General features: G+C 42.7%; 1 protein-coding gene across 1 annotated transcript in view; it reads left to right on the top strand.

The window, feature by feature from the left end:
* The first annotated feature begins 566 nt into the window (after positions 1–566).
* The window catches only part of Prp6 (pre-mRNA processing factor 6), a 34,701-nt gene continuing 8,409 nt past the window's right edge, over positions 567–26,858 (top strand). The window contains exons 1-2 of the mRNA XM_080274556.1: positions 567–672; positions 25,175–25,319. Of these exons, the coding sequence (XP_080130682.1) occupies positions 578–672; positions 25,175–25,319 (240 nt within the window). The 5' untranslated portion in view covers positions 567–577. The remainder of the gene's footprint in view (positions 673–25,174; positions 25,320–26,858) is intronic.

Genomic DNA, 26,858 nt, shown 5'->3' with positions numbered 1-26,858 from the left:
AGACAATAGTAATACTTAAATATATTCAGTTTTCTTTATTACGATAAAATTGAAACTAACACAGTCAATATAGTTGTAGATCCTGGCTGACAGCATTTTTTTTTTTTTTTATGTATTATAAGAATAATTACAAAGTCTCTACGAACAATACAATAATTATTTGTTGGTATAAAACGTTTGTTTACAAGAATGAGCAATATAGATTCTAAGGTAAATAGACAGCACTCCTCATAACAAATGAGGCCGAATACAATACAGCCATCTTTCAACACTGTTACAGGAAAAGAATTATCTGCTGAAGAGTATCTGTCAACTGTAGAGTTCTGATATTATCTTGAAAAATAGAGATATTTGCATGTAATTGTTTCCAATCTTTGAATTTTGAAGATATATTAGTCATCCCGACTCACATTATTCAAAGTGAAGGTATGGAATAGAAAGATGGCCGACAAATTACTTTTTTTTTTTCACTTGCCCGTGCAATCCCCTTCACATACAGATTTGTAAACAGATTGAAGGGTAGGAGTCGCAGCGTATTAGCTTCAATTTTCCATATTTTCACACAGAAGCAGGCAAAATGACGGCTCCACCGGCAGCATTACTTAACAAAAACAAAAAGAACTTTATTGGAATGCCGGCCCCGCTGGGCTACGTAGCGGGTGTAGGACGAGGGTGAGTGTGTTATGCCTCATTTAACTCTGTCAGTAGTCATCATAACATTGACACCATTATTAAAACAATAACAAGTAAGAATGCCACAACACCATGATATTTTGAACAAATTGCAGTTTCTTACAACCGTGGAATCTTGAAATTTCCTTTTGACAGTACACATTTTACCCTCTAGGCATCTACTGCCGTTTTTACTAAATACTTAATCGTTACAAATGCACTTTTTAGTACTAAGTAGATAAGGAGTGGGAGTGAGTGTTGTTCAGCTTGTACTTCACATATTATCGAATAAATGGCCAAGCTAGATCAAATTAGGTAAAGTTAGATTATTAAGTTACAGTCAAGGAAAGACTGAGATAAGAGCTGGAATAAACCATTTCAACAGTGCTTCCCACACCCAACCCCCATTCCCACTCCTTATTTACTTAGTACTGTACTAAAAAGTGCATTTGCGATGATTATGTATTTAGTAAAAACAGCAGGAGAGGGTGAAATGTGTATATTGTCAAAAGGAAATTTCAAGAATCCTTGGTTGTACGAAGCTGCAGTTTGACCGATATTTTTTGCTGATAATTTTAAAGGGTTGCTGTAGATAACTACTGCAGATATAGGTGCAGTATCCGGTACTTTTGTTTATATGTTGTTTGTATTTTGGTCTTAATTTGAGCATAAGTAGAAGAAGAAAAATTACAGTCAAAACAATGATAGACCAACAAAAATTACTAATATTTTTATTTCATTAAGCTGGCACAGTATGTGATGAAAATCAAGGTTATTATCAAAGTTTAGTTGCATATTTTTATATACCGGTGTCAATTTTACCATAATTTACTTCTAACTAATGGTACCCTAAATATGAGAGCTACATTCTTTGGTCCAAACCATATTTTCTTTGGTGTTAACCTGATTTGGAAAAAAAAAAAAAAAAGCTTCATGGTTAGGCTAACTTAGGTATTTAGAGGTTTGCTTTATGTCATACCGGTATCCAGACAGTATGTAGAAACGACAGTAATACTTTACCAAACTGGCATGGCAATTCCACCTATATTTTAACAAACCCCCCCTGGGGGTAGGGGGGATTTTCAAGAATACTCCCCCAGTATCCCTGCTTGTCGTAAAAGGCGACTAAAAGGGTTGGCGGAGGGTTAGTGTCCCTCCCCGGAAAACAACTAACTAAAAAAACAAACTAGAAGCCTCGGACAAGGACTGACCAAATGATGACGACCAAGGACCGGACAATGGACATGATACGGATCGCGACGTGGAATGTAAGAGGAGCGAATGATGAGGTGAAAGAGAGAGAGATTGTCCAGGTGCTTGAGGGTGCAAAAGTGGATGTATGTGGAATGACTGAAACAAAATGGAGAGGAGAAAGTGTGAGAGAATGGGAGTATGGATGGGGTATATGTGCAGGAGTAGGTGAGAATGAGATGGCAAAGGAAGGAGTATGTATAGTTGTGAGTAAAAGATGGAAGAAGAGCATAAGACAGTATGGATCAGTTGGGTCAAGGATTGTGTGGGTAAGTTGAAAGTTGGAATACAAATGTGGGTGATTGTGTGTGTGTATGCGCCAACGCAAGATCGTGCTAGCAGTGTGAGAGAAGAGTTCTGGACAAATGTGGAAGTGTGCATGGAAAAGTTTGGAAGGAATGAGAGAGTGTTTTTGATTGGTGATATGAATGGTAAAGTAGGGAATGTGAAGGTGGATGGAATAGTTGGTGAGTGGGGTGTGCCTGCTGCGATAGATGAGAATGGCAGTGCGTTAGTGGACATTTGTGCTGGGAGGGGGTTGGTGATAGCCAATACCCTCTTCAGGCATAAAATGATCCACAGGTATACATGGCGAGTGATGAGAAGGGTGGGTGGTGAACTGAATGAAAGGAAGGCAATGATTGATTATGTGTGTGTGGATGAAAGGATGCGAAGATGTTTAATGGATGCAAGAGCTTATAGAGGTTGGGGGAGTAGACTTTCTGACCACTACTTGGTGGTGTCCAGAATTAGGATACAAGTAAGATGGAGGAATAGAAGAAGGGAAAGACGAGAGGAAGGAGTAGTTGCAAGGAGAATGGAAAGGTTACAAGATGATGAGAAAAAGGCAGAGTATAAGAGAGAAGTGGAGGAACGATTGGGCAAATATGAATTGGAGCAGAGCAAATATGAATTGGAGCAGATGGGGGACATGGAAGGTGTGTGCAGGATATTTACAGAAGAAATATGTGCAGCATGTGATGTGGTGTGTGGGAGGAAGAGAAGACGGAGGGGGGTGCAAGGAACAGCGTGGTGGACTGAAGAGGTGAGACAGGCTGTGGCACAAAAGAAGAAAGCATACAATGAATGGATGAGAAATAGGGGCGTGGAAGAAGTTGAGAGGCAGAAGAGAGAGTTATATGTAGAAAGAAAGAGAAAGGTGAAAAGATTAGTAAGAGAGAGTAAGAAGAGAGTGGATGAGGAATTTGAGTGTAAAGTGGAGGGATTGTAAGAAGATGTTCTGGAAAGAGGTGAAGAGAGTAAGACAGGGTGGAAGTGAGGTTAGCAGGGGAGTGAAAGATAAAAATGATAGATTACTAGTGGAGAAGGGAGAAAAAGTGAGCAGATGGAGAGAACACTTTAAGGAATTGTTGAACATCCAGGATGGAAGTCTATCTGTCTATCTATTGTCAGACGCCTCAATCCCGTTTGGGGTGGCCACAACAAATCGCCTCCAAGTTGCCCTGTCCCCCGCCATTTCACTGCCCTGCTCCCAACTCACACCCCCTTTTCTCATATACCTCTCCACCCCATTGCTGTATCTCATCCTCGGCCTCCCCCTCCCTCTTCCCCCCTCCATCTCACTCACATACACTCTCTTCGTCAGTCTTTCACCCTCCAGCCCCTCCACATGGCCAAACCACCTCAGTGCGTTCCTCATAACACTTCCTATCACATCCACATCCACACCACAACGCTCCTTTATATCCTCATTCGTCAGCCTGTCTCTCCATGTGACTCCACAGGCTTCTCTTAAATAACTCATTTCCACTGCTCTCACTCTTGACTTGTGTCCTTCCAATAACATCCAAGCTTCACTTCCGTACGTTAGAGTTGGTATCACAATACTGTCATGTAGTAACTTTTTCACTTCCATGCTCACTTCCCTGTTTCTTATCACTGCTTTCAAAGAACCAGCAACCTTTCTTCCCTGCTGTACCCTTTCAAGCACTTCACCCTCCAAACCTCCATCCTTACTCATCACACTACCCAAGTACTTAAACGTACTCACATTTTCCAATTCCTCACCATCCAACCTCGCTGTACATTCACTGACTTCACCTCTCTCAAAGACCATCACTTTACTCTTCCCTACATTCACCTTTAGATTCTGTTTCTTACACACTCTCCCAAACTCATCCACCAAGCCTTGCAGCTCCCCTTCGTCTTCACTCAACAACACAGTATCATCTGCAAACAACAGTATAGGGAGTTTCCAAACACTATCCTCTCTCACCAGGGCCACTCCAACATCCACTACCCTACCTTGTACCTCTTTTATTACCCCATCCATGTACAGATTGAACAACCATGGAGACATGACACATCCCTGTTTCAACCCAACCTCCAAAGAGAAATATTCACTTAGTTCACCATCCACACGCACTGCAGCCTTCGCACCATCGTACATACTCTTCACAGCATTGAACAACTTCCCCTCTGCTCCATATATTCTTAACACTTTCCACAATCCTTGTCCATCCACCCTGTCATATGCTTTCTCCAAATCCATGAAAGCCACATACAACTTCTTTCCCTTCTCTAGAAACTTATTCGACTAAAGATCTAAGAATGAATATCTGATCTACACAACCTCTTCCCTTCCTAAAGCCTCCCTGTTCTTCTCCAACTAATTCCTCTGTTCTTTCTCAAACTCTGTCAGTAAGTATCCTACCATACACTTTTCCTATTATACTAAGAAGACAAATGCCCCTATGATTACCACACACTTCTTTTTCCCCTTTTCCTTTGTACAAGGGAATAATTATACCTAACTTCCAATCCTCCGGGACTCTACCTTCCTCCCAGGCCAATCTGCACATCTTCCACATCCATTCTACTACTATCTCTCCCCCATGATTCAGCATTTCACCCCACACTCCATCAATTCCTGGGGCTTTCCTCGATTTAACTTTCTTCATTGCTTCCACAACTTCTATCCTACTGATTTCTTCCTGTCTTCTCACCTCCCTCCTTCTCCCAGCCATTCCCCAGCCACTGATACTCGCATTACTTCCATCCTCTATGTTCAACAATTCCTTAAAGTGTTGTCTCCATCTGCTCACTTTTTCTCCCTTCTCCACTAGTAATCTACCATTTTTATCTTTCACTCCCCTGCTAACTTCACTTCCACCCTGTCTTACTCTTTTCACCTCTTTCCAGAACATTTTCTTACAGTCCCTCCACTTTACACTCAAATTCTTTCCAAATTCCTCATCCACTCTCTTCTGACACTCTCTTACTAATCTTTTCACCTCTCTCTTTTTTTCTACATATAACTCTCTCTTCCGCCTCTCAACTTCTTCCACGCCCCTATTTCTCATCCATTCATTGTATGCTTTCTTCTTTTGTGCCACAGCCTGTTTCACCTCTTCAGTCCACCACACTGTTCCTTGCACCCCCCTCCGTCTTCTGTTCCTTTCACACACCACATCACATGCTGCACATATTTCTTCTGTAAATATCCTACACACACCTTCCACGTCTCCCATCTGCTCCAATTCATATTTGCCCAATCGTTCCTCCACTTCTCTCTCATACTCTGCCTTTTTCTCATCCTCTTGTAACCTTTCCACTCTCCTTGCAACTACTCCTTCCTCTCGTGTTTCCCTTCTTCTACTCTTCTATTCCTCCATCTTACTTGAATTCTAATTCTGGCCACCACCAAGTAGTGGTCAGAAAGTCCACTCCCCCAACCTCTATAAACTCTTGCATCCATTACACATCTACGCATCCTTTCATCCACACACACACATAATCAATCATTGCCTTCCTTTCATTCAGTTCACCACCCACCCTTCTCATCACTCGCCATGTATACCTGTGGATCATTTTATGCCTGAAGAGGGTATTGGCTATCACCAACCCCCTCCCAGCACAAATGTCCACTAACACACTCCCATTCTCATCTATCTCAGCAGGCACACCCCACTCACCAACTATTCCATCCACCTTCACATTCCCAACTTTACCATTCATATCACCGATCAAAAACACTCTCTCATTCCTTCCAAACTTTTCCATGCACACTTCTATTTATGTCCAGAATTCTTCTCTCACTCTTCTAGCACGATCTTGCGTTGGCGGATACACACACACAATCGCCCACATTTGTATTCCAACTTTCAACTTTGCCCACACAATCCTTGACCCAACTGAACCATACTGTCTTATGCTCCTCTTCCATCTTTTACTCACAACTATACATACTCCTTCCTTTGCCCTCTCATTCTCACCTACTCCTGCACATGTACCCCATCCATACTCCCATTCTCTCACACTTTCTCCTCTCCATTTTGTTTCAGTTATTCCACATACATCCCGTGGGAGTTGTTGTATGCTGATGATTTGGTGTTGATTGCAGAGAATGAAAGGGAGGCGGAGGAAAGGTGTAGGAAGTGGAGAGATGGTATGGGGCAAAAAGGTTTAAGGGTAATGCAGGTAAAACAAAAGTGATGATATCTAGTGTTGGAGGCGGTAGTGTCAAAGACGAGGGAGAGTGGCCATGTGCAGTTTGCCACAAGGGCGTGGGAAGTAATTCCATCTTGTGCGGTGTGTGTGATAAATGGGTGCATAAGAGATGTAGTGGTATCAGAGGTAGACTGCGAGATAATGCTGATTTTATGTGTACGGCGTCCCGGGGTGAGCAGGTGGAGATTGTCAGACGTGAAAGGATTGAACTTGCAGGTGAATCTCTTGAGTGTGTGGAAGAGTTTTGTTATTTGGGAGACATGTTGTGTGCTGGAGGTGGGGCTGGAGCTAGCTCTGTGGCTAGGGTGAGAAGTGGTTGGAAGAAGTTCAGGGAGCTCTTGCCTCTCCTGACATTGAGAGGGCTCTCTGTACGTGCTGAGGGGTCTTTGTATGCAGCATGTGTTAGGAGTGTAATGCTGTATGGCAGTGAGACCTGGGCAGTGAGGGAGGAAGATATTCGCCGGCTCAGACGTACAGAAATGACAATGATTAGGTGGATGTGCAGTGCGTCCCTGTGTCCAAGGCCTGGAGGGGCTGGGTTTACAATGGAAGAGTTGAGAGGTAGCATGGGACTGGAGTGTATTGGTGTTGTGATGAGGAGAGGTAGATTGAGGTGGTTTGGACATGTGGAGAGGATGGGGGATGATAACTGGGTGAGGAAGGTGAGAATTGTTAATATTGGGGGTGGGGTTATGAGGGGTAGACCGAGAAAGACATGGGACGAGGTCATTAAGTGTGACCTTAGGGTTAAGGGACTGAACAGGGAGGCTGCAATGGATCGTGCAGCGTGGAGAGCCGCCATTAGGTGACCAAGGCCGACACATGCAAGCATGTTGGGGCCTTTAAAAACGAAAACAAAAACAAAAACATCCACTTTCGCACCCTCAAGCACATGGACAATCTCTCTCTCTTTCACCTCATCATTTGCTCCCCGTACATTCCACGTTCCGATAACCATGTCCTTTGTCTGGTCCTTGGTCGTCATCGTTTGGTCAGTCCTTGTCTGAGGCTTATTGTTTGTTTTTTTTAGTTAGGATGGAAGTAATGCGAGTATAATTGGCTAGGGAATGGCTGGGAGAAGGAGGGAGGTGAGAAGACAGGAAGAAATCAGTAGGATAGAAGTTGTGGAAACAATGAAGAAAGTCAAAATGGGGAAAGCCCCAGGAATTGATGGAGTGTATGGTGAAATGCTGAAGCATGGGGGAGAGATAGTAGTAGAATGGACGTGGAAGATGTGCAGATTGGCCTGGGAGGAAGGTAGAGTTCCGGAGGATTGGAAGTCAGGTATAATTATTCCCTTATACAAAGGAAAAGGGGAAATAGAAGTGTGTGGTAATCATAGGGGCATTTGTCTTCTTAGTATAATAGGAAAAGTGTATGGTAGGATACTTATTGACAGAGTTAGAGAAAGAAGAGAGGAATTAGTTGGAGAAGAACAGGGAGGCTTTAGGAAGGGAAGAGGTTGTATAGATCAGATATTCATTCTTAGATCTTTAGTGGAAAAGTTTCTAGAGAAGGGAAGTTGTATGCGGCTTTCATGGATTTGGAGAAAGCATATGACAGGGTGGATAGACAAGGATTGTGGAAAGTATTAAGAATATATGGAGTAGATGGAAAGTTGTTGAATGCTGTGAAGAGTATGTATGATGATGCTAAGGCTGCAGTGCGTGTGGATGGTGAACTAAGTGAATATTTCTCTTTGGAGGTTGGGTTGAAACAGGGATGTGTCATGTCTCCATGGTTGTTCAATCTGTTCATGGATGGGGTAATGAAAGAGGTACAAGGTAGGGTAGTGGATGTTGGAGTGGCCCTGGTGAGAGAGGATAGTGTTTGGAAACTCCCTGTACTATTGTTTGCAGATGATACTGTGTTGTTGAGTGAAGACGGAGGGGAGCTGCAAGGCTTGGTGAATGAGTTTGGGAGAGTGTGCAAGAAATGGAATCTAAAGGTGAATGTAGGGAAGAGTAAAGTGATGGTCTTTGAGAGAGGTGAAGTCAGTGAATGTACAGCGAGGTTGGATGGTGAGGAATTGGAAAATGTGAGTACCATACGTTTAAGTACTTGGGTAATGTGATGAGTAAGGATGGAGGTTTGGAGGGTGAAGTGCTTGAAAGGGTACAGCAGGGAAGAAAGGTTGCTGGTTCTTTGAAAGCAGTGATAAGAAACAGGGAAGTGAGCATGGAAGTGAAAAAGTTACTACTTGACTATTGTGATACCAACTCTAACGTACGGAAGTGAAGCTTGGACATTGTTGGAAGGACACAAGTCAAGAGTGAGAGCAGTGGAAATGAGTTATTTAAGAGGAGCCTGTGGAGTCACATGGAGAGACAGGCTGACAAATGAGGATATAAAGGAGCATTGTGGTGTGGATGTGGATGTGATAGGAAGTGTTATGAGGAACACACTGAGGTGGTTTGGCCATGTGGAGAGGATGGAGGGTGAAAGACTGACGAAGAGAGTGTATATGAGTGAGGTGGAGGGGGGAAGAGGGAGGGGGAGGCCGAGGATGAGATGGAGGGATGGGGTGGAGAGGTATATGAGAGAGGGGGGTGTGAGTTGGGAGCAGGGCAGTGAAATGGCGGGGGACAGGACGACGTGGAGGCGATTTGTTTGTGGCCACCCCAAACGGGATTGAGGCGTCTGGCAATAGATAGATAGAGATGATCTCAAGGTATGTAATTTTGGTACATAAGCAACACATAGTCAAGTGATCCAGTGTGACTGCAAGAAGTGATTGGAAAAAGACAAAATATGCCTATTTGGGGTACCGTATTTAAAGAAGCGGCCAGGTCACCCGAGGCAGTGTTTACCGATGATCTCACTGACTGGCCATTTTGTTTACCAACCATCGCCCCGACTGGGCGTATTAGTGTATCCCATGCGGAGTAATGGGAAAGTTAATAATTTAACTAAACCAAACCTAACCCAGCCTAACCTCACTTGCGCTTGACAGCCAGCTTTCAAATTTTTAAATATACATTAGGAATGTTAAATATGGCAGGCTACTGGCAGATGTCAGTGGAATATTTTTGCATTCTAAATCCTCATTTATAGCTGTCAGAGGTAAGTTTATAAAAATCCCCAGTAGCTGTGGTAATTCAGGAATAATAACAAGTAACTTGTCTATCTCTCTATCTATCTATTGCCAGATGCCGTAACTTGTGAATAGAAAATATGGAAAGGCCACTTCCATTTGGTAAAGAATTAACAAAATGACAAGTTGTGATAACATTGAGACAGCACCCTCACATGTGTGGGGTTTGACCTCTTCTTGACCTGCAGTGGTGAAGTTCGAGCCCCATGCAAGTGAGAATGCTTTCATGGCTCGATATTATCCCAGTAGCCAGATTGCACAACCAAGCACTATATTACCAAATACTTGTGGCGCTTCTTTAGCCCCCAAATGCCTGGCAATTTTATAGCATGGTAGTTCTTTCAGTATGGGCACATTTATGAAAATACGGTAGCCTGTTTTCAAACCTTAATATCTCAGAAACTAGCTAGAGCAGTTAAAGAAACAGATTAAAGACCATATTACTCAGTTTCTTATGAATGAAAGTATTCCTAGGTCTGCAGGTCATTGTGATGATGAGTAAGGACATGAGGAAGCCGAGTAATTTTTGGCGTGAGAGACAGGAGATATTCGCATGTTCGCACGTGGTCCCAACTATGGCTTCGCGTTCAGTTTGTAACTTCTTGATTAGCCACTGGATAAAGTAGACACAGTGACGTCATGGCACGCCCTGTGGCACTATCACTGAGCTCTTTCCTAGTATCCTTGGAAAGGGGCTTGGCAGGGGTGGATGAGGCAAAAGTCCACATGAGGCAGGAACGGAATTGGATGAGAAGGCTCGAGCAAGCATTGACCTACACCTGGCAAAGTCACAGAGATGACTGAGGTATGGTTGTCTCGGCTGGTGGGGCTCTTTCCCTAGCTTTTGGTGATGAGATCAAGTGGTAGCCACTAGAAACTGTGAAGTGAAAACCATCATGTTTCCTACTGACACCTGATGACTTCCATCCATCTCTTGCTTCGGTCCATACTAATGTCCAGCGGTTAGAGGTTAGTGAAATACGTACTATTTACTACATCAGAGTAAAATCATGAGAAAGTTGCTGAATCGTGAAAGGTTATTGTAAACTGGTGTTATTAAATATACAGGCATACCCCAGTTTAATGATGTAATTGGTTAGGTAAAACCCCATCGTTAGGTGGGGTATCTTATATCGGGGTACTTTTAACATGTAAAGCAATGTGGAGCATTTACCAGCCTTTGGTTTCCCCAAAAACCAAGCCCAAAACCCACCCAAATGAGCCCAAAAACAAGTTTAAAGCCAATGTAAATGGCCTAACAGCTATCAAGGAAGCTAACCTAAGCTAACACCTGTAAATTAACTCACTAAAACCAACAAATAAAATCTGAAAATTGTCAGATATAAGTCTGGAAAATGTCAAGCTTAGTAAACTGTACCCCAAAATCACAATGTTCACCCCACCTGTGGCTAAAATACATTAATCTAAAAACAGTTTATATGTCAACCTAAACACAATTTGACTAAAATATCATCAAAATTGGTAAAAAAAAATAAAAGCCCATCATTAACCCTTTAACCGGGGGCTTGATTTGCTTTTTCTTGCGGCACCCGCAGGCATATTCATGCTCCAACAGACTCTCTAAAACTATTTGCCAAAAGTCAGTTATTAGTCCTAGAGTATTAAAATCACATATGCTTATGGCACATACCTTCAGCTTTCTCCTAGGGTGATTGTTGAGCCTTAGTCGAGTACCGTAGGACCTGTGGAGACCTCTGAAGTTGGGTAACGAAGTCTCCACTTTACACTTCCCGACAACCTGTAATATGATTACCACAGCCTGATATTATCACTAGAAACACTATTCTATGATTCTCAAATAGTTTGGAATCCATATTCCAAAAAAAAAAAAACACTGTGAGAGCAATGAAAATTACGAGGGCGTATGACCTTCCCACTTGCGTTAGTTCGCCGCTGGTGTTGTCATTTATTATTCATAAAAACACTCACAGTTTATATTTCTATTACTATACAGTATAACTTATATATCTACAGTCTTTATCCATAAGTTTCCTTCAGTAATAGTAGTTTATTGTCACTGTAGGCATTCAATTTCTTTCAGTAAAATACGTAGCATTCACTTTCTCGTCCTGTATACAGTACCCCCGCGTCCAACACGCGTTAGTCCAGCACGATTCACGTCCAGCACGGAGAGCAAATAATTAGTATTACTTAATACGATTTAATTACTGCAACACGAGTGTGTTAGCATAACACAAACAGAGCTCCGAGAAGTGGGCGAAATCCGCAGAGTTCACCTCTAGCACGATCACCCCCAGTCCAACACGGTCATACTGGACATTCCCATGATGATGATAGCCAATGAAAACTTCTGATCAAGTAGCCTTCCCCGCCTGCTATCGTGACGTGATCGTGATGCCGCCCAATTAAAAACACTTCTGCTGTCACGTGATGTTTTGTTTAAATTTCTACTGCCACAGCGCCATTCAGTCGCATAATTCGCATTGGAAGGTGCTTTTTTCTTGCTGCATTTTCTGCCCTTGTTACTGCATTTTACCCTGCTCACGATGCCTAGGAAGCCTTCTGAGAACCCCAAGAAGCGTCAGCACCTCCCTCAGGCCACCAAGCTAGAAAGCATTGAGAGGAAGAAGAAAGGGGAGAGGAAAGTTGACATTGCCAAGGCCTACGACATGAATGAAGCCAACGTGAGGACCATAATAAAAAACCAAGACAAGATCCTGGCTGCCGAAGGTTATCACACGGCACTTCATACCAGGTTTGCCGAGGATACGATGGTAAATCGGAACGGTAACGTGGTAAAATTGCCGACGATACCACAGGCATTTGAAATTCATCTGGATGGATTCCTGCCGAGGATATGACGGGCAAAACAGTGTGACCAAAACCCAGGCGACTCGACAGAGAATGTATCGTACTACAGCATTGAACATTTAGCCTGACACTGAATACATATTAATATTTTAGAATAAATATCAGTCGTTTTGAAACCCTTCTCATCGGCGTGTGTACCAGTTTATAAACAAAGTTGCTTCTCCTTATTCTTTACCGAGTCAGCGACAGCGATCACTTTCCACAGTCACGAGACGGGGCTCTGGCAACAGTGTGAGAAGCATGCCTTTTTTTCGAGGATTACAGAGTGCTAGGACAGGCAGAAGCAGGACCTTTCATGGCTGTGGACGAAGATAGTGATTCTGAGTGTGATTTCGAAGGATTTATGAGGGAGGTTGAGGAGGAGCAACAGCCATTACCCGCTAGTGATGCCAGCAGCCATCCTCCGGGGACCCAGTAGGACTACCTACAGCCTTGGATACCACCTTCCATTCCCAGCAAGCCCACCAACACTATCCTAAAAGGTTAGTTATCATTCATAGCACAGTACCATTTATTATAATTACAATAGTACCAATATATGTATAGGTATATGGTAGGTATTTAGGGTGACTTTTCCTAGGGTTGCTGACATAATTCATTTTTCCCCATAAGCTCTATTGTTAGTCCAACACGTTTTTGGTCCAACACGTGACCCATGCATGACAATATTACTGTGTTGGACGCGAGGGTACTGTACTAGCATTGAGAGTGAATGTCACTTTCACCTTCACTCTCATAACTCATAGTATTCATACATGCTAGAGTGAAACTTTCACTTTCATTCTATCTATCTATCTATAGCCCGACGCCCTAATCCCGCAAAGGGTGGCCGCAGACAAAACGCCTCCAAGTCACTCTGTCACCCGCCATTTGACTCCCCTCCCCCCAACTCACCCCCCCCTCCCTCATATACCTCTCAACTCCATCCCTCCACCTCATCCTCGGTCTACCCCTCCCTCTCCCTCCCTCCACCTCACCTACATACACCCTCTTAGTCAGTCTTTCATTCTCCATCCTCTCCACATGTCCAAACCACCTCAGTGTATTTCTCCTAATCTTTTCAACCACATCCACATCTACCCCACAGCGTTCCTTCACTTCTTCATTCGTCAACCTGTCCCTCCATGTCACTCCACATGCTCCTCTCAAGTAACTCATTTCCACTGCTCTCACTCTTGACTTGTTCCCCTCTTGCAAGGTCCACGCCTCGCTTCCATACGTCACTTTCATTACTCCTAGTATATATACTCGTATTCTTATAATACTACTCATTTACATTTCTGTTTACGTTCTCTATTTTATTTACATTATTTACATTTCTATTTTATTTACACCGTGTTATGCAGTCACTTGAAGTAACTTATAAAACTATTTTCCACTGTTCACTTATATTTACATTCATCGCTTTATTTGCTATTTACACATTATTTACAGTTCCACTTGCACTGTTTTACTCAACAGAAAGATCGTAGTCACTCTCTTTCAATTGTCAGCCCTTTACCTCTTTCCACACGAGGTTTAGTAGGGGGTAAAGGTCACAGGGCCCTTTTCATGGGGCTAAAAAGTGGCTGAAGTTAGCAGGAGCAAACAGACATACCTTCACCTTGGAAGATGACAGTGAACTGATAGGGGTGGGCCGGGGTGGCCTACCTAGGGAAATGCATTACTGCCAACGTCAGCCTCTTGACAGCTGCTAATATATAGCAGTGAAATGATTGGCGGGAAATCTAGACAATACATTATAAATTAGGTAGTTCCAGGTGAATGTAAATATCACTTAGGCTTCTCCCTTCCCTCCTTATATATATTTTTAGTACGAGAATAGATTATACGGCATATTTCAAGGGGAAATAAACAGCGAAAATTAGCAAACGAGTGCACGTGAAGTGTTGTCAGGTGATAATTAGCCAATTCCAGGTGTTTGGCACTCTCACTTACGCTATTTCTTTTTTATATATATTATTTGGTATAAGAATAGGTCATAGAGCTTATTTCAGTGGATGAAATCAGTGGAAAATTCCAGGGAAGATTTACTTAGCGTAGCACAACCAGGCAGGCGAGAGGAGAGGGTAATGGAGGGAAGGTAGGAAGTGGAGTCAAGAACGGGGAGAAATGGCTAAATTGTCAACAATGGATGGGAGTACAGATGAGATTAGGAGTGCTGACTAGTGTTGGACATTGGCAGTACTGATAGATAATACAAGCTACCACTTGGAAGCCCGGGGGAATTCAAAATAACACAGAATAGCAAAAGTGACACCCCGCGGTATGATCCCTTGCTCCCAAGCATCACGAAAGTGACGCCTCGTGGTTAAGGGGTTAAACCAGGGTTTGGCCATTGTTAGGCAGGGTATGGTGGTATTTCTACCCCCATCGTAAAGCCGGGGTATTGCTTCTAGGGATATCGTATATCGAGGTATTACTGTATGCAGTAATGTCATCAGTATTACACCCCAGAAGAAGCATACCGTATACATTCGACCCTCAATTTCCCATACCCCTATTTCCCGGATTTCGGATTTCCTGGACGCGGAATGAGACCGGACAATATTATCAAATGCCGGACAAATGCCCGTACAAGTCCGGGGTCCACACAAAAGTCCGGCCATTATTCTCTCACATATAAAACTATAAGCAGTGTGCTGCACAACACAGTATAATTTTAGCAAGGTTTTGACCCGATAAAGGTCATTTGTAACGCACACAAGAAGATGTTTTCATACATGAAACGCAGCTTGGCCACCAACCTGCTTCACCCCACCAGTTCATTTTAACTTGTGGCAATATCTCCTTTACCTCTTACCTTTCTTGGATGCCACTATAAATAGTTTATTGCATAACACAGTAAAATTTAAGGAAGGCTTGGACACAATAAAGTTCATAAGTAATAAAGAAATAATATTTTCTTACAAAGTCAGTGGGATCCATTCCTACCCACTTAGCTCACCAGACTCAGTGTGACCAAATACCGAATCGGCACATTTCACTGGAAAATATTTTATTTTTTTCAAATTTCACATAATTAGGTGTGCAAATGTATATGGTGATAAAGATTAAAATATTTCCCAATTAAAATTGCCGACTTGGTCCAAGATCGAGAACACATTCAGTGATTGCATGTTTGTATCTCAGTCAGCTGATGAGTGGTTGGCCAATGTTAGCAGATATTTCCCCTTCAGATCATCAGCACACCTTGACAGGCTTCTATTTTGCATAAATATTTATTTTAAGTACAAAAAAATGTATCTGCATTGTAAATCGATATTTATACAAAACAAAAATCCATCAAGGCGAGTTGTTAGGCTAGAAGCAAAACGCTTCTCCTAACTTTTAAGAAATTTTCTCTCTTAATCCTGATTTTCTATTATTAAATTAAGCACAAATTTTTCACTGAATTTCAAATAATTAGGTGTGCAAACCTATATGGTGATAAAGATTAAAATATTTTCCAATTAAAATTGCCAATTCGGTCCAAGATCGAGATCACATTCAATGATTCCGTGTTTGTGTCCCAGTCAGCTGATGAGTGGTTGGCTCACCTAGTGGTGTTCCATTCCTCATTCACTTTCCTTTTTTTCCTCAGCTTTCTTATCTTCTATCATACCCTCCACATTCTTGTCAGCAACTGCCAAAACTACCTTTCTTAGGGTTGTAGCTAGCAAAATACTGCTATTGTGTCAGTTATTATTATTGTTATTGCGTCAGTGTTATTGCTTTGTGTACAGTGTATAGTTATGTTGGTATATGTAGCCGGGAATGCTCTAGAATATCGGAATAATTGCCGGACAATATTGGAGAATTCGGACAAAGTATGGTAATAGTTTGGGGAATGGTGTGTGGGGCCGGACTTTTGGGGTTCCCGGACTGGTCTCCCCCCTCTTTTAGTCCAGGATATCGAGGGTCAGGTGTATTAGGTAAACCTGCCAAAGAAGAACAAATTTATCCACAAAAACAATACATTATCCTCATGTCCCAAATTTGGAATAATTCTTTTCTAATATAGCATCCTTCAGCCTTAACCTCAGCAGCCAGCTCACGTCTGTGGAGAGTGTTTACCTCAACTGCCACCACTCACTAAGCTGTCTGAAGGGAGGGAGAAAGGTTCGAATGCCATCAGTGGAAGTTTCTTGTATATTATTAACACCAAAAGATTGATTATAAAATAGTTAATATGTATATTCTCTAGTTATCTATTCTTTCATACTATCATTTTTTTGCATCATCAGGATGCATAGGGACCTGGCCCATGGCAAGTCAGTCCTGACAATTAAAGCAAGAATGATCAGTCTCACACGCCTCTGGTTGGTACTTTGTGAGCCTTATACTCTGACCTCTTCGTGTAGCTATGTAAAACTTCCAGGCCCCATCTGGTCGAGGATCATAACCCTCAAGACCACCAGGTGTATACTGTATTTGGTGTTATGTTACCACCTAACAGTATCCAGGGTTAGCCACAGAAAATCATTTGGCTCACTCAGCATAGAGTCATCTGATGGTACCGGTAGTAAAACACTGAGTGAATGGATGGTCCTCCTACCCACCATATAAATAACTGTAACTATAAAATGCTTTGTTAATTAGGAAAATGTGTCTAACCCCTAAACTCTGGGCTATTTGTAGTGCGGTCGTTCTTTCACTACAGGCATTTTTTGTAAAATAGCTTGTTTTCAAAACTTAATATCTCATATCTTAGAAACTGTAGCAATTAAGGAAACAAATTAAATATTGTATTATTCACCAACTCTTCTTCATGCGAATGAAAACATCCGCAGGTCTGCAGGTTGTCACTTCGATGAATAAGGACGTGATGAAGAGGGGTAATTTTTGGTGCGCAAAGCAGGATGTGTTCATGTGTATGCTTGCGGTCCTGATTTTTGCTTCACTCTGCTTGCGGTCTTGATTTTTGCTTCACTCTCAACATGATAATTTCTCCATTACTAGATAAACTAGAGACAGTGGCGTGCAAGACACACCCTAACAATGAGTCCTTTCCTAGTATTCTTGGAAAGAGGCTCGGTAGGGGTTGATGAGGCAAGGTGTCCACGTGAGGCAGGAACGGAGTCAGACGAGAGGTTTAAGAAAACATCAACCTACACCTGGCAGAGACAACTGAGGTATACCTGCCTTGGGTGGGAGGAGTCATTTCCAGACCTTTGGTGATGAGATCATATGATGGCTACATCAAACTGTGCCACAAAAACAATTGCATTTTTTACCAACACCCGGCAGCCTCACGCCACCTCTTTTGCATCAGTCCATACCAACACCCGGCGGTTAGGGGTTAATTTGTAGATTTTTGGCAAGAGTTTTTAATGAACTAGCTGCAGTACTGTATAAGTTTTGTACTTGTTTTTAACTGGACTTGAAATTGCACTGAGAAGTAGGCCACATTTGGTATAATTTATAACAGTCTTACCTATGCAGAATTTTGGTGTTATAAATGAATTACATTATGATAAAACTTCATTCTTGTCACAAACTTTTTGTAATTTGTGAGAGAGAACTCTCCTAGATCCTGATGCAATCCTAAGGTACTAATTTCCTCACTTGAAATGATAACCCCTACCTGTACAGCAGTAAACATGTCATGAGTTTATGGGTTTTTCTGCCAAAAATTCAATACGTTTGGGATTTTCCGTTGTTCTTGCCAAAAATTCAGTACAGTATGTTTCCCTTTTTCCAGCTCTGATGTAGCCAGAAGGGTGGCCCAGATGCCAGTGGCTTCCTCTGAAATATGCCTGGGTATCTTAGTGGCCACCTCAAATTTGCAGGGGAGTACTGATTCTCCCATACCCCCTAAAGATCACTTCTTGGACCACCTCATAAGTAGACTTGGCCACCCCATTTTTAATACAGTTCCAGGTATCCTTGGAGCACTCCTGTTTACCACTAGTGTGTTTGTATAATTTCAGGATATATATTGAATACCTGGTGCTGAATTGACATAGGGTAAAGGTAAAAATGATTGTCATTTCCCAGAAACGTAGTAATTAATATTGATTGGAATGTGGTCAGATTTGTTTTGCAATAGTGTAACCGAAAGACACTTAAGAAAAATATCCACTTTTTCCTTAACCCCTGCCCTGCCAATTCTTTGTAAGACAGTTTACCTTCTCTGAGTCATTGTATTATAGCAGATGTAAATTGTACCTTAGCAGACTTGCAGTGTTCACTAAGAATCAAGGAGAACAGTTCCTGGAAGTAGAAAAAGCCACTCAAACATACATTAACATACTTTATCTAATGTAATGTAAACTAAAGTATACAAAGACCAGGCATTTAGTTTCAGGCTGAACTCAAGAACACATGTAACCAACCTCTCACAACCTATACTATATTCTGTTCACTTTATCTAGATGTAAAAATGTCATTCCTTTATCTTGAATGCAGAGCTATAAGAGGAGAGTAACACTAGAATACCTTATGGTTCTGTTCATAAAAAAATGCTATGGAAAGGATGTATCGCCAGTGTATTGTCCTACTCTGCCTTTGAACTTATGGAATTAGGCTGCAAACAATCTCCACCTATCAGACTTGTTGTTGAATAACTTTGGTCTGTCTGGTTGATCAGAATCATCAGTCACAGGCAAGCTCCCTCCCCTGCAGAGCCTTCCCATGCAGTGAATGGATGTTTCCTTGCAGTAGACAGCACCTCACCGCAATGAGGCACAAGGAAGAGTGTGGAAGTTTGGTTCCCGGATGGATGCAGCATTTGTATGTCTCCACTCGGTTAGCTACTAGGGGCATTGTAAATGGTTTCCTGGGTTACAGGAAACTGTTGTGCTTGTCTATCATTTTAGAGCCACCTGAAGTGGAAATAAGAGTACAGTTAATTAAAAGTGACAGGAAAGAATTGGGAGAACTAGGAAGAGAGGAGGGCATACACTCAAAGGAATGATAAGAGTGGAGGAAGATGTAGGCAGCACTATTTTAAATGAGTCAGTGCTGGTTGCCACCACCTGCCACCTCTTAATTAAAGTAAGTGAAATATGTAGTAAACTGAATTAACAGTGGAATAACAGCTTCATTATTTATTATATAACCAAAAGTAAGTTAAACACTACTTTAGTTCATCCACCATATGTTAGCAGAGATATTTGTCCTCATGCAACTCATTCCCAATATCTAAGTGGCAGAATAAGACAGTACCTGAACCACAGCTGTATATTCTCTCCATAGCACTTCTTTATGACTTGCTAGTCATATTGTCCTGGGTTAGAGGAAACTGGTATGCTTGTCTATCATTTTAGAACCACCTAAAGTGGAAAAAAGAGTACAGGTAATTAAAAGTGACAGGAAAGAATTGGGAGAAATAGGAAGAGAGGAGGGTTAGTGCCCCTCCCCGGAAAACAACTAACTAAAAACACGAAGAAGAAGCCTCAGATCAGGACTGACCACAGGTGACGACTAAAGACTGAACAAAGGCCATGGTATGGATAGTTACATGAAATGTAAGGGGTGCGAATGATGGGGTGAAAGAAAGACAGATTGTCCAGGTGCTTGAAGGCGCGAAAGTGGATGTATGTGGATTAACTGAAACTAAATGGAGAGGTGAGAGTGTGAGAGAATGGGAACATGGATAGGGTATATGCGCGGGAGTAGGTGTGAATGAGAGGGCAAGAGAAGACATGTATATTGTTGTGAGTGACAGATGGAAAGAGAATATAAGAGAGCATGGATCAGTTGGCTCAAGGATTGTATGGGTAAGATTGAAAGTTGGACTACAATTGTGGGCGATTGTGTACGTGTATGTGCCAATGCAAGATTGTGCAAGCAGAGTGAGAGAAGAGTTCTGGACAAATGTGGAAGTGTGCATGGAAAAGTTTGAAAGGAATGAGAGAGTGTGTTTGATTGGAGATATGAATGGAAAAGAAGGGAATGTGAAGGTGGATGGAGTAGTTGGTGAGTGGGGTGTGCCTGCAGAGATGGATGAGAATGACAGTGCTTTAGTGGACATTTGGGCCGGGAGGGGGTTGGTGACAATCAATACTGTCTTGAGGCACAAAATGATCCATAGGTATACATGGCAGGTGATGAGAAGGGTGGACAGTGAACTGAATGAATGGAAGGCAGTGATTAATTATGTGTGTGTGGATGACAGGATGAGGTGTGTAATGGATACAAGAGTATATAGAGGTTGGGGAGTGGACTTTCTGATCACCAGATAGTGTCCAAACGAAATGGAGAAATAGCAGAAGGGAAGGACAGGAGGAAGTAGTGTATGCAAGGAGGGTGGAAAGGTTATGAGAGGATGAGAAAAAGGCAGAATGTAAAAGGGAAGTGAAGGAACGATTGGGTAAATATGGATTGGAGCAGATGGGGGACGTGGAAGATGTGTGCAAGATATTCACGGAAGAAATCCGTTCAGCATGTGAGGTGGTGTGTGGGGTGAAGAGAAGACGAAAGGCGGTGCAGGGAACAGCATGGTGGAATGAAGAGGTGAGAGGCTGTGACACAAAAAATGAAAGAATATAGTGAGTGGATGAAAAACAGGGGCATGGAAGAAGTTGAGAAAGTTGTATGTAGAGAGGAAAAGAGAGGTGAAAAGATTAGTAAGAGAGAGTAAGAAGAGAGTGGATGAGGAATTTGGAAGGAATTTGAGTGTAAAGTGGAGGGAATGTAAGAAAATCTTCTGGAAGGAGGTAAAGAAAGGTAGACAGGGTGCCAAAGAAGTCAGCTGGGGAGTGAAAGATAAAAATGGTAGATTACTAGTGGAGAAAGGAGAAAAAGTGAGTAGATGGAGAGAACACTTTAAGGAATTGTTGAACATAGAGAATGAAAGTAATGCGAGTATAAGTGGCTGGGGAATGGCTGGGAGATGGAGGGATGTGAGAAGAGAGGAAGAAAGTAGTAGGATGGAAGTTGTGGAAGCAATGAAGAAAGTTAAAATGGGGAAAGCCCCAGGAATTGATGGAGTGTGTGGTGAAATGCTGAAGCATGAGGGAGAGATAGTAGTAGAATGGATGTGGAACATGTGCGGATTGGCCTGGGAGGAAGGTAGAGTCCCGGAGGATTGGAAGTCAGGTATAATTATTCCCCTGTACAAAGGAAAAAGGGAAAAAGAAGTATGTGATAATCATAGGGGCATTTGTCTTCTTAGTGTCAATAGGAAATGTACATGGTATATAGGATACTTATTGACAGAGTTAGGGAAATAACAGAGGAATTAGTTGAAGAAGAACAGAGAGGTTTTAGGAAGGGCACAGGTTATATAGATGAGATATATATTCATTCATAGGTCTATCTATCTATCTATCTATAGCCCGACCCCCTAATCCCGCAAAGGGTGGCCACAGACAAAACGCCTCCAAGTCGCTCTGTCACCCACCATTTGACTACCCTCCCCCCCAACTCACCCCCCACTCCCTCATATACCTCTCAACTCCATCCCTCCACCTCATCCTCGGTCTGCCCCTCCCTCTCCCTCTCTCCACCTCACCTACATACACTCTCTTAGTCAGTCTTTCATTCTCCATTCTCTCCACATGTCCAAACCACCTCAGTGTATTTCTCCTAATCTTCTCAACCACATCCACATCCACCCCACAACATTCCTTCACTTCTTCATTCATCAACCTGTCCCTCCATGTCACTCCACATGCTCCTCTCAAGTAACTCATTTCCACTGCTCTCACTCTTGACTTATTCCCCTCTTGCAAGGTCCACGCCTCGCTTCCATACATCAGGGTAGGGATCACAATACTATCATGCAGTGACATCTTAACTTCCATGCTCACCTCCCTATTTCTCATCACTGCTTTCAGTGAACCAACAGCCTTCCTTCCCTGCTGTACCCTTTCACGTACTTCATCCCCCAAAGTTCCATCCTTACTCATCACACTACCCAAGTACTTGAATGCACTCACATTCTCCATATCCTCACCATCCAAGCTCACTGTACATTCTGTGACTTCATTCCTCTCAAACACCATAACTTTACTTTTGTTTACATTAACTTTCAGCTTCCTCCTCCTACACACTGTCCCAAATTCATTCACCAAACCTTGCAATTCCCATTCATCTTCACTCAACAATACTGTATCATCAGCAAACAGCAACACCGGAATCTTCCAAATCTCACCCTCATTCATTAGAGCCACCCCCACATCCACTGCCCTACCTTGCACCTCCTTCACAACCCCATCCATGTATATATTAAACAGCCATGGAGACATCACACAACCCTGTTTCAGTCCCACATTGAGATCAAAGAACTCATTCAGCTCACCATCCACTCGCACTGTAGCCCTAGCTCCTTTGTACATACTCTTCACAGCACTCAACAATTTCCTCTCCATCCCATATATTCTTAATACCTTCCACATACCTTGCCTATCTATTCTGTCATAAGCTTTCTCCAAGTCCATGAAGGCATCATACACTTTCTTTCCCTTCTCTAGATACTTCTCCACTAAACATCCTAGAACAAATATCTGATCTACACACACTTTTCCCTTCCTAAATCACCCTTGTTCTTCTCCAACGAGCTCCTCTGTCATATGCCTAACGGTATCAATGAGTATTCTACCATATATTTTACCAGTCACACTAAGAAGGCAAATACCCCTATGGTTACCACATACTTCTCTCTCCCCTTTTCCTTTGTATAAAGGAACAATTATATCTGATTTCCAGTCCTCTGGAACCCTTCCCTCTTCCCAAGCCAATCTACACAACTTCCATATCCACTCCACAAGAATCTCACCCCCATACCTCAGCATTTCACCACACACTCCATCAATTCCTGGGGCCTTTCCCATCTTGATCTTCTTCATTGCTTCCACTGCTTCCGCCCTACTGATCTCTTCCTCCCTCCTCTCATCTCTTCTTCTCCCAGCCGTTCCCCAACCACTTATACTCGCATTGCTCTCACTCTCTACATTCAACAAATCCTCAAAGTGCTCCTTCCATCTCCTCAGTTTCTCTCTCTTCTCCACCAACAATCTATTATTCCTCTCTTTCACTCCCCTACTATATTCCCTTTCACACTGCCTTACTTTCTTTACCTCCTTCCAAAACAATTTCTTACTCTCCCTCCATTTCACACTCAGATTCCTCCCAAACTCTTCATCCACTTTCTTCTTACTCTCCTTCACCAGTCTCTTCACCTCCCTTCTCCTGCTCACATATACCTCTCTCTTCTCTCTCTCATCTTCTCCCCTACCTTTACTCACTAACCATTCACTATATGCCATTTTCTTTTGTTCCACAGCTCGTTTCACCTCATCATTCCACCATGCTGTCCCTTGTACACCCTTGCATCTCCTCCTTACTCCACAAACCACCTCACACGCTGCGCCTATCTCTTCCGTGAATATCTTACATAGGTCTTCCACCCCTTCCATCTGCTCTAGCTCATACCTTCCCAATCTTTCTTCCACTATACTCTTGTACTCTGCCATTTTCTCACTATCTTGCAAATTCTCAACTCTTCTCACAGGAGCTGTTTCCTCCTGTCTTCCCCTTCGTCTCCTTAACCATTTTCTTTGCAGCTTTATCTTGGCCATCACTAAGTGATGGTCCGAGACTCCATTCCCCCACCTTCGCCACATTCATAGGTCCTTTGTGGAAAAGTTTCTAGAGAAGGGAAAAAAAAGTTGTATGTGGCCTTCATGGATTTGGAGAAAGCAAATGACAGGGTGGATAGACAAGGATTGTGGAAAGTATATATGGAGTAGATGGGAAGTTGTTGAAGGCTGTGAAGAGTATGTATGAGGGTGCTAAGGCTGCAGTGCATGTGGATAGTGAACTGAATGAATTTTTCTATTTGAAGGTTGGATTGAAACAGGGATGTGTCATGTCTCCATGGTTGTTCAATCTGTATATGGATGGAGTTATAAAAGAGATACAAGGTAGGGCAGTGAATGTTGGAGCAGCCCTAATGAGAGAGGGCAGTGTTTGGAAACTCCCTGTACTGTTGTTTGCAGATGATACTGTGTTGTTAAGTGAAGACGAAGGGGAGCTGCAAGGCTTGGTGGATGGGTTTGGGAGAGTATGTAAGAAACCGAATCTAAAGGTGAATGTAGGGAAGAGTAAAGTTATGGTCTTCGAGAGAAGTGAAGTCAGTGAATGTGCAGTGAGGTTGGATGAGGAGGAAATGGAAAATGTGAGTGCGCTTAAGTACTTGGGTAGTGTGATAAGTAAGGATGGAGGTTTGGAGGGTGAATTGCTTGAAAGGGTACAGCAAGGAAGAAAGGTTGCTAGTTCCTTGAAAGCAGTGATAAGAAACAGGGAAGTGAGCATGGAAGTGAAAAGTTACTACATGACAGTATTGTGATACCAACTCTAATGTATGGCAGTGAAGCTTGGACCTTATTGGAGGGACAGAAGTCAAGAGTGAGACCAGTGAAAATGAGTTATTTGAGAGGAACATGTGGAGTCACATGGAGAGACAGACTAATGAGGAAGTGAAGGTTCGTTGTGGTGTGGGTGTGGCTGTGATAGGAAGCATTAGGAGAAACATATTGAGGTGGTTTGGCCATGTGGAGAGGATGGAGAGTGAGAGACTGATGAGGAGAGTGTATGTGAGTGAGGTGGACGGGGGGAGAGGGAGGGGGAGGCCAAGGATGTGATGGAGGGAAGGAGTGGAGAGGTATGTGAGAGATAGGGGTGTGAGCTGGATCAGGGCAGTGAAATGGCGGGGGAGAGGGCAACATGGAGACGATTTGTTTGTGGCCACCCCATACGGGATTAAGGCATCTGGCAGTAGATAGATACATAGTCATATTCAGGTGTTAATATCTTGTTACAGCTCAGCTTTCAAGATAGGAAGATGGCAGTTTCAGGCGAAGTTAAATTGGATAGAATATAACACTCTACCTTCAATTCCTACAGAGCAACAGGCTTCACCACACGTTCTGACATTGGTCCAGCTCGAGATGCTAATGATGTCTCAGATGACCGCCATGCTCCACCTAACAAGCGCAAGAAAAAAGAGGAGGAGGATGACGAGGACCTTAATGATGCAAACTATGATGAGGTATTTTAACCATAATGTGAAATCAGATTGTACTGTACTGTATTATAACCCATTCAGTCTTATATCATATTGTTAAGTTTATTTTATAAAGGCCTTTATTGCCCAATAGTGGCTCTCCACTCTGCACAATCTTTGGCAGCCTCTCTATTCAGTCTCTTATCCCCAGGGTCACACTCTATGACCTCATCTAAGGTCTTTTTTTAGTCTGTCCCATGCAGCCCTACCCTTGACATTTACACCCTTCACCCTCTGTGCCATTCATCATCATCCATCCATTCAACATTCTCATACCATCTCAGTCTCACTACACTAATACATTCAAGTCTGTTTTGTCTCAACTCTTCAGTCACAGTCCAAACCCACATTGGCCTTTCATTCACGGACACACAACACATCCGTCTAGGCTAATCATTATCATTTCTGTACATTTGAGCCTGTGAATATCTTTCTTTTATTGCCCAGGACTCAGTACCATACGGGATTACACACCTAACACATGCTGCATACAAGGTCTCCTTAGCATAAAGGGAAAAACTTCTCAGTGTCAGGGGAGGCAACAACTCCCTGAACTTCCTCCACCCACACATTACACTAGCCACAGAGCTAGCTCCAACCCCATCTTCAGCTCATAATATGTCCCCTAAATAACAAAATTCCTCCACACACTCATGAGACTCTCCAGCATGATCAGTCCTTTCACTTCATTCAATCTTTGGATGCTCTCCCCAACACACCATACTAATGAAATCAGCATTATATCACAGCCCACCTTTAATGCCACTACATCTTTGATGCACCAACTTATCACAGATATTCCCCAAGATGGAGTTACAGTAGTCTCTTAAATATCTGTTGTAATTTAGCCAAACCCTCCACTGGATATTGCAAAAAAAACAGATATTACGTCGGTGCCCCCAATCAGCCATGCACGCAGCACTGAGCCAGATAATTTGTGACCAGCCTAAGCTATGTCTCGACCCTCTGTCTTATAATCTTTCCTACAATATTACCCATGAGTAAAAGATTAAAATCAAGCATAAAATACAATATAGTATTGATACAGTACATATAGTTCAGTAATACAGTCTATCCATCTATCTATAGCCCTACGCACTAATCCCTCAAAGGGTGGCCGCAGACAAAATGCCTTCAAGTCACTCTGTCACCCACCATTTGACTGCCCTCCCCCCAGCTCATTCTCCCCTTCCTCATATACCTCTCAGCTCCATCCATCCACCTCATCCTCAGTCTCCTCCTCCCTCTCCCTCCTCCACTTCACCTACATACATCCTCTTAGTCAGTCTTTCATTCTCCATTCTCTCCACATGTCCAAACCACCTCAGTGTATATCTCCTAATGTTCTCAATCACGTCAGAGTAATGCAGTGCTTATTGTAATCATAATGATACTCACCTAATGTTGGCACCACCACAAAAGCTACAAACTCAGCCATCATGCAGAACTAAGGTACAGTAGTCAGAGCACTAGGGCATGGAGCATTGAGGGGCTACAAGGGAAGTCATAGCACTACAGCAATGA

This window comes from Coenobita brevimanus, chromosome 58, assembly GCF_032717465.1.
Source record: "Coenobita brevimanus isolate Jiangsu-jjx chromosome 58, ASM3271746v2, whole genome shotgun sequence".
In the NCBI taxonomy this organism is placed as follows: domain Eukaryota; kingdom Metazoa; phylum Arthropoda; class Malacostraca; order Decapoda; family Coenobitidae; genus Coenobita; species Coenobita brevimanus.
The sequence above is the reverse complement of the archived record's forward strand: the minus strand, read 5'-3'. Positions and strand labels throughout refer to the sequence as shown.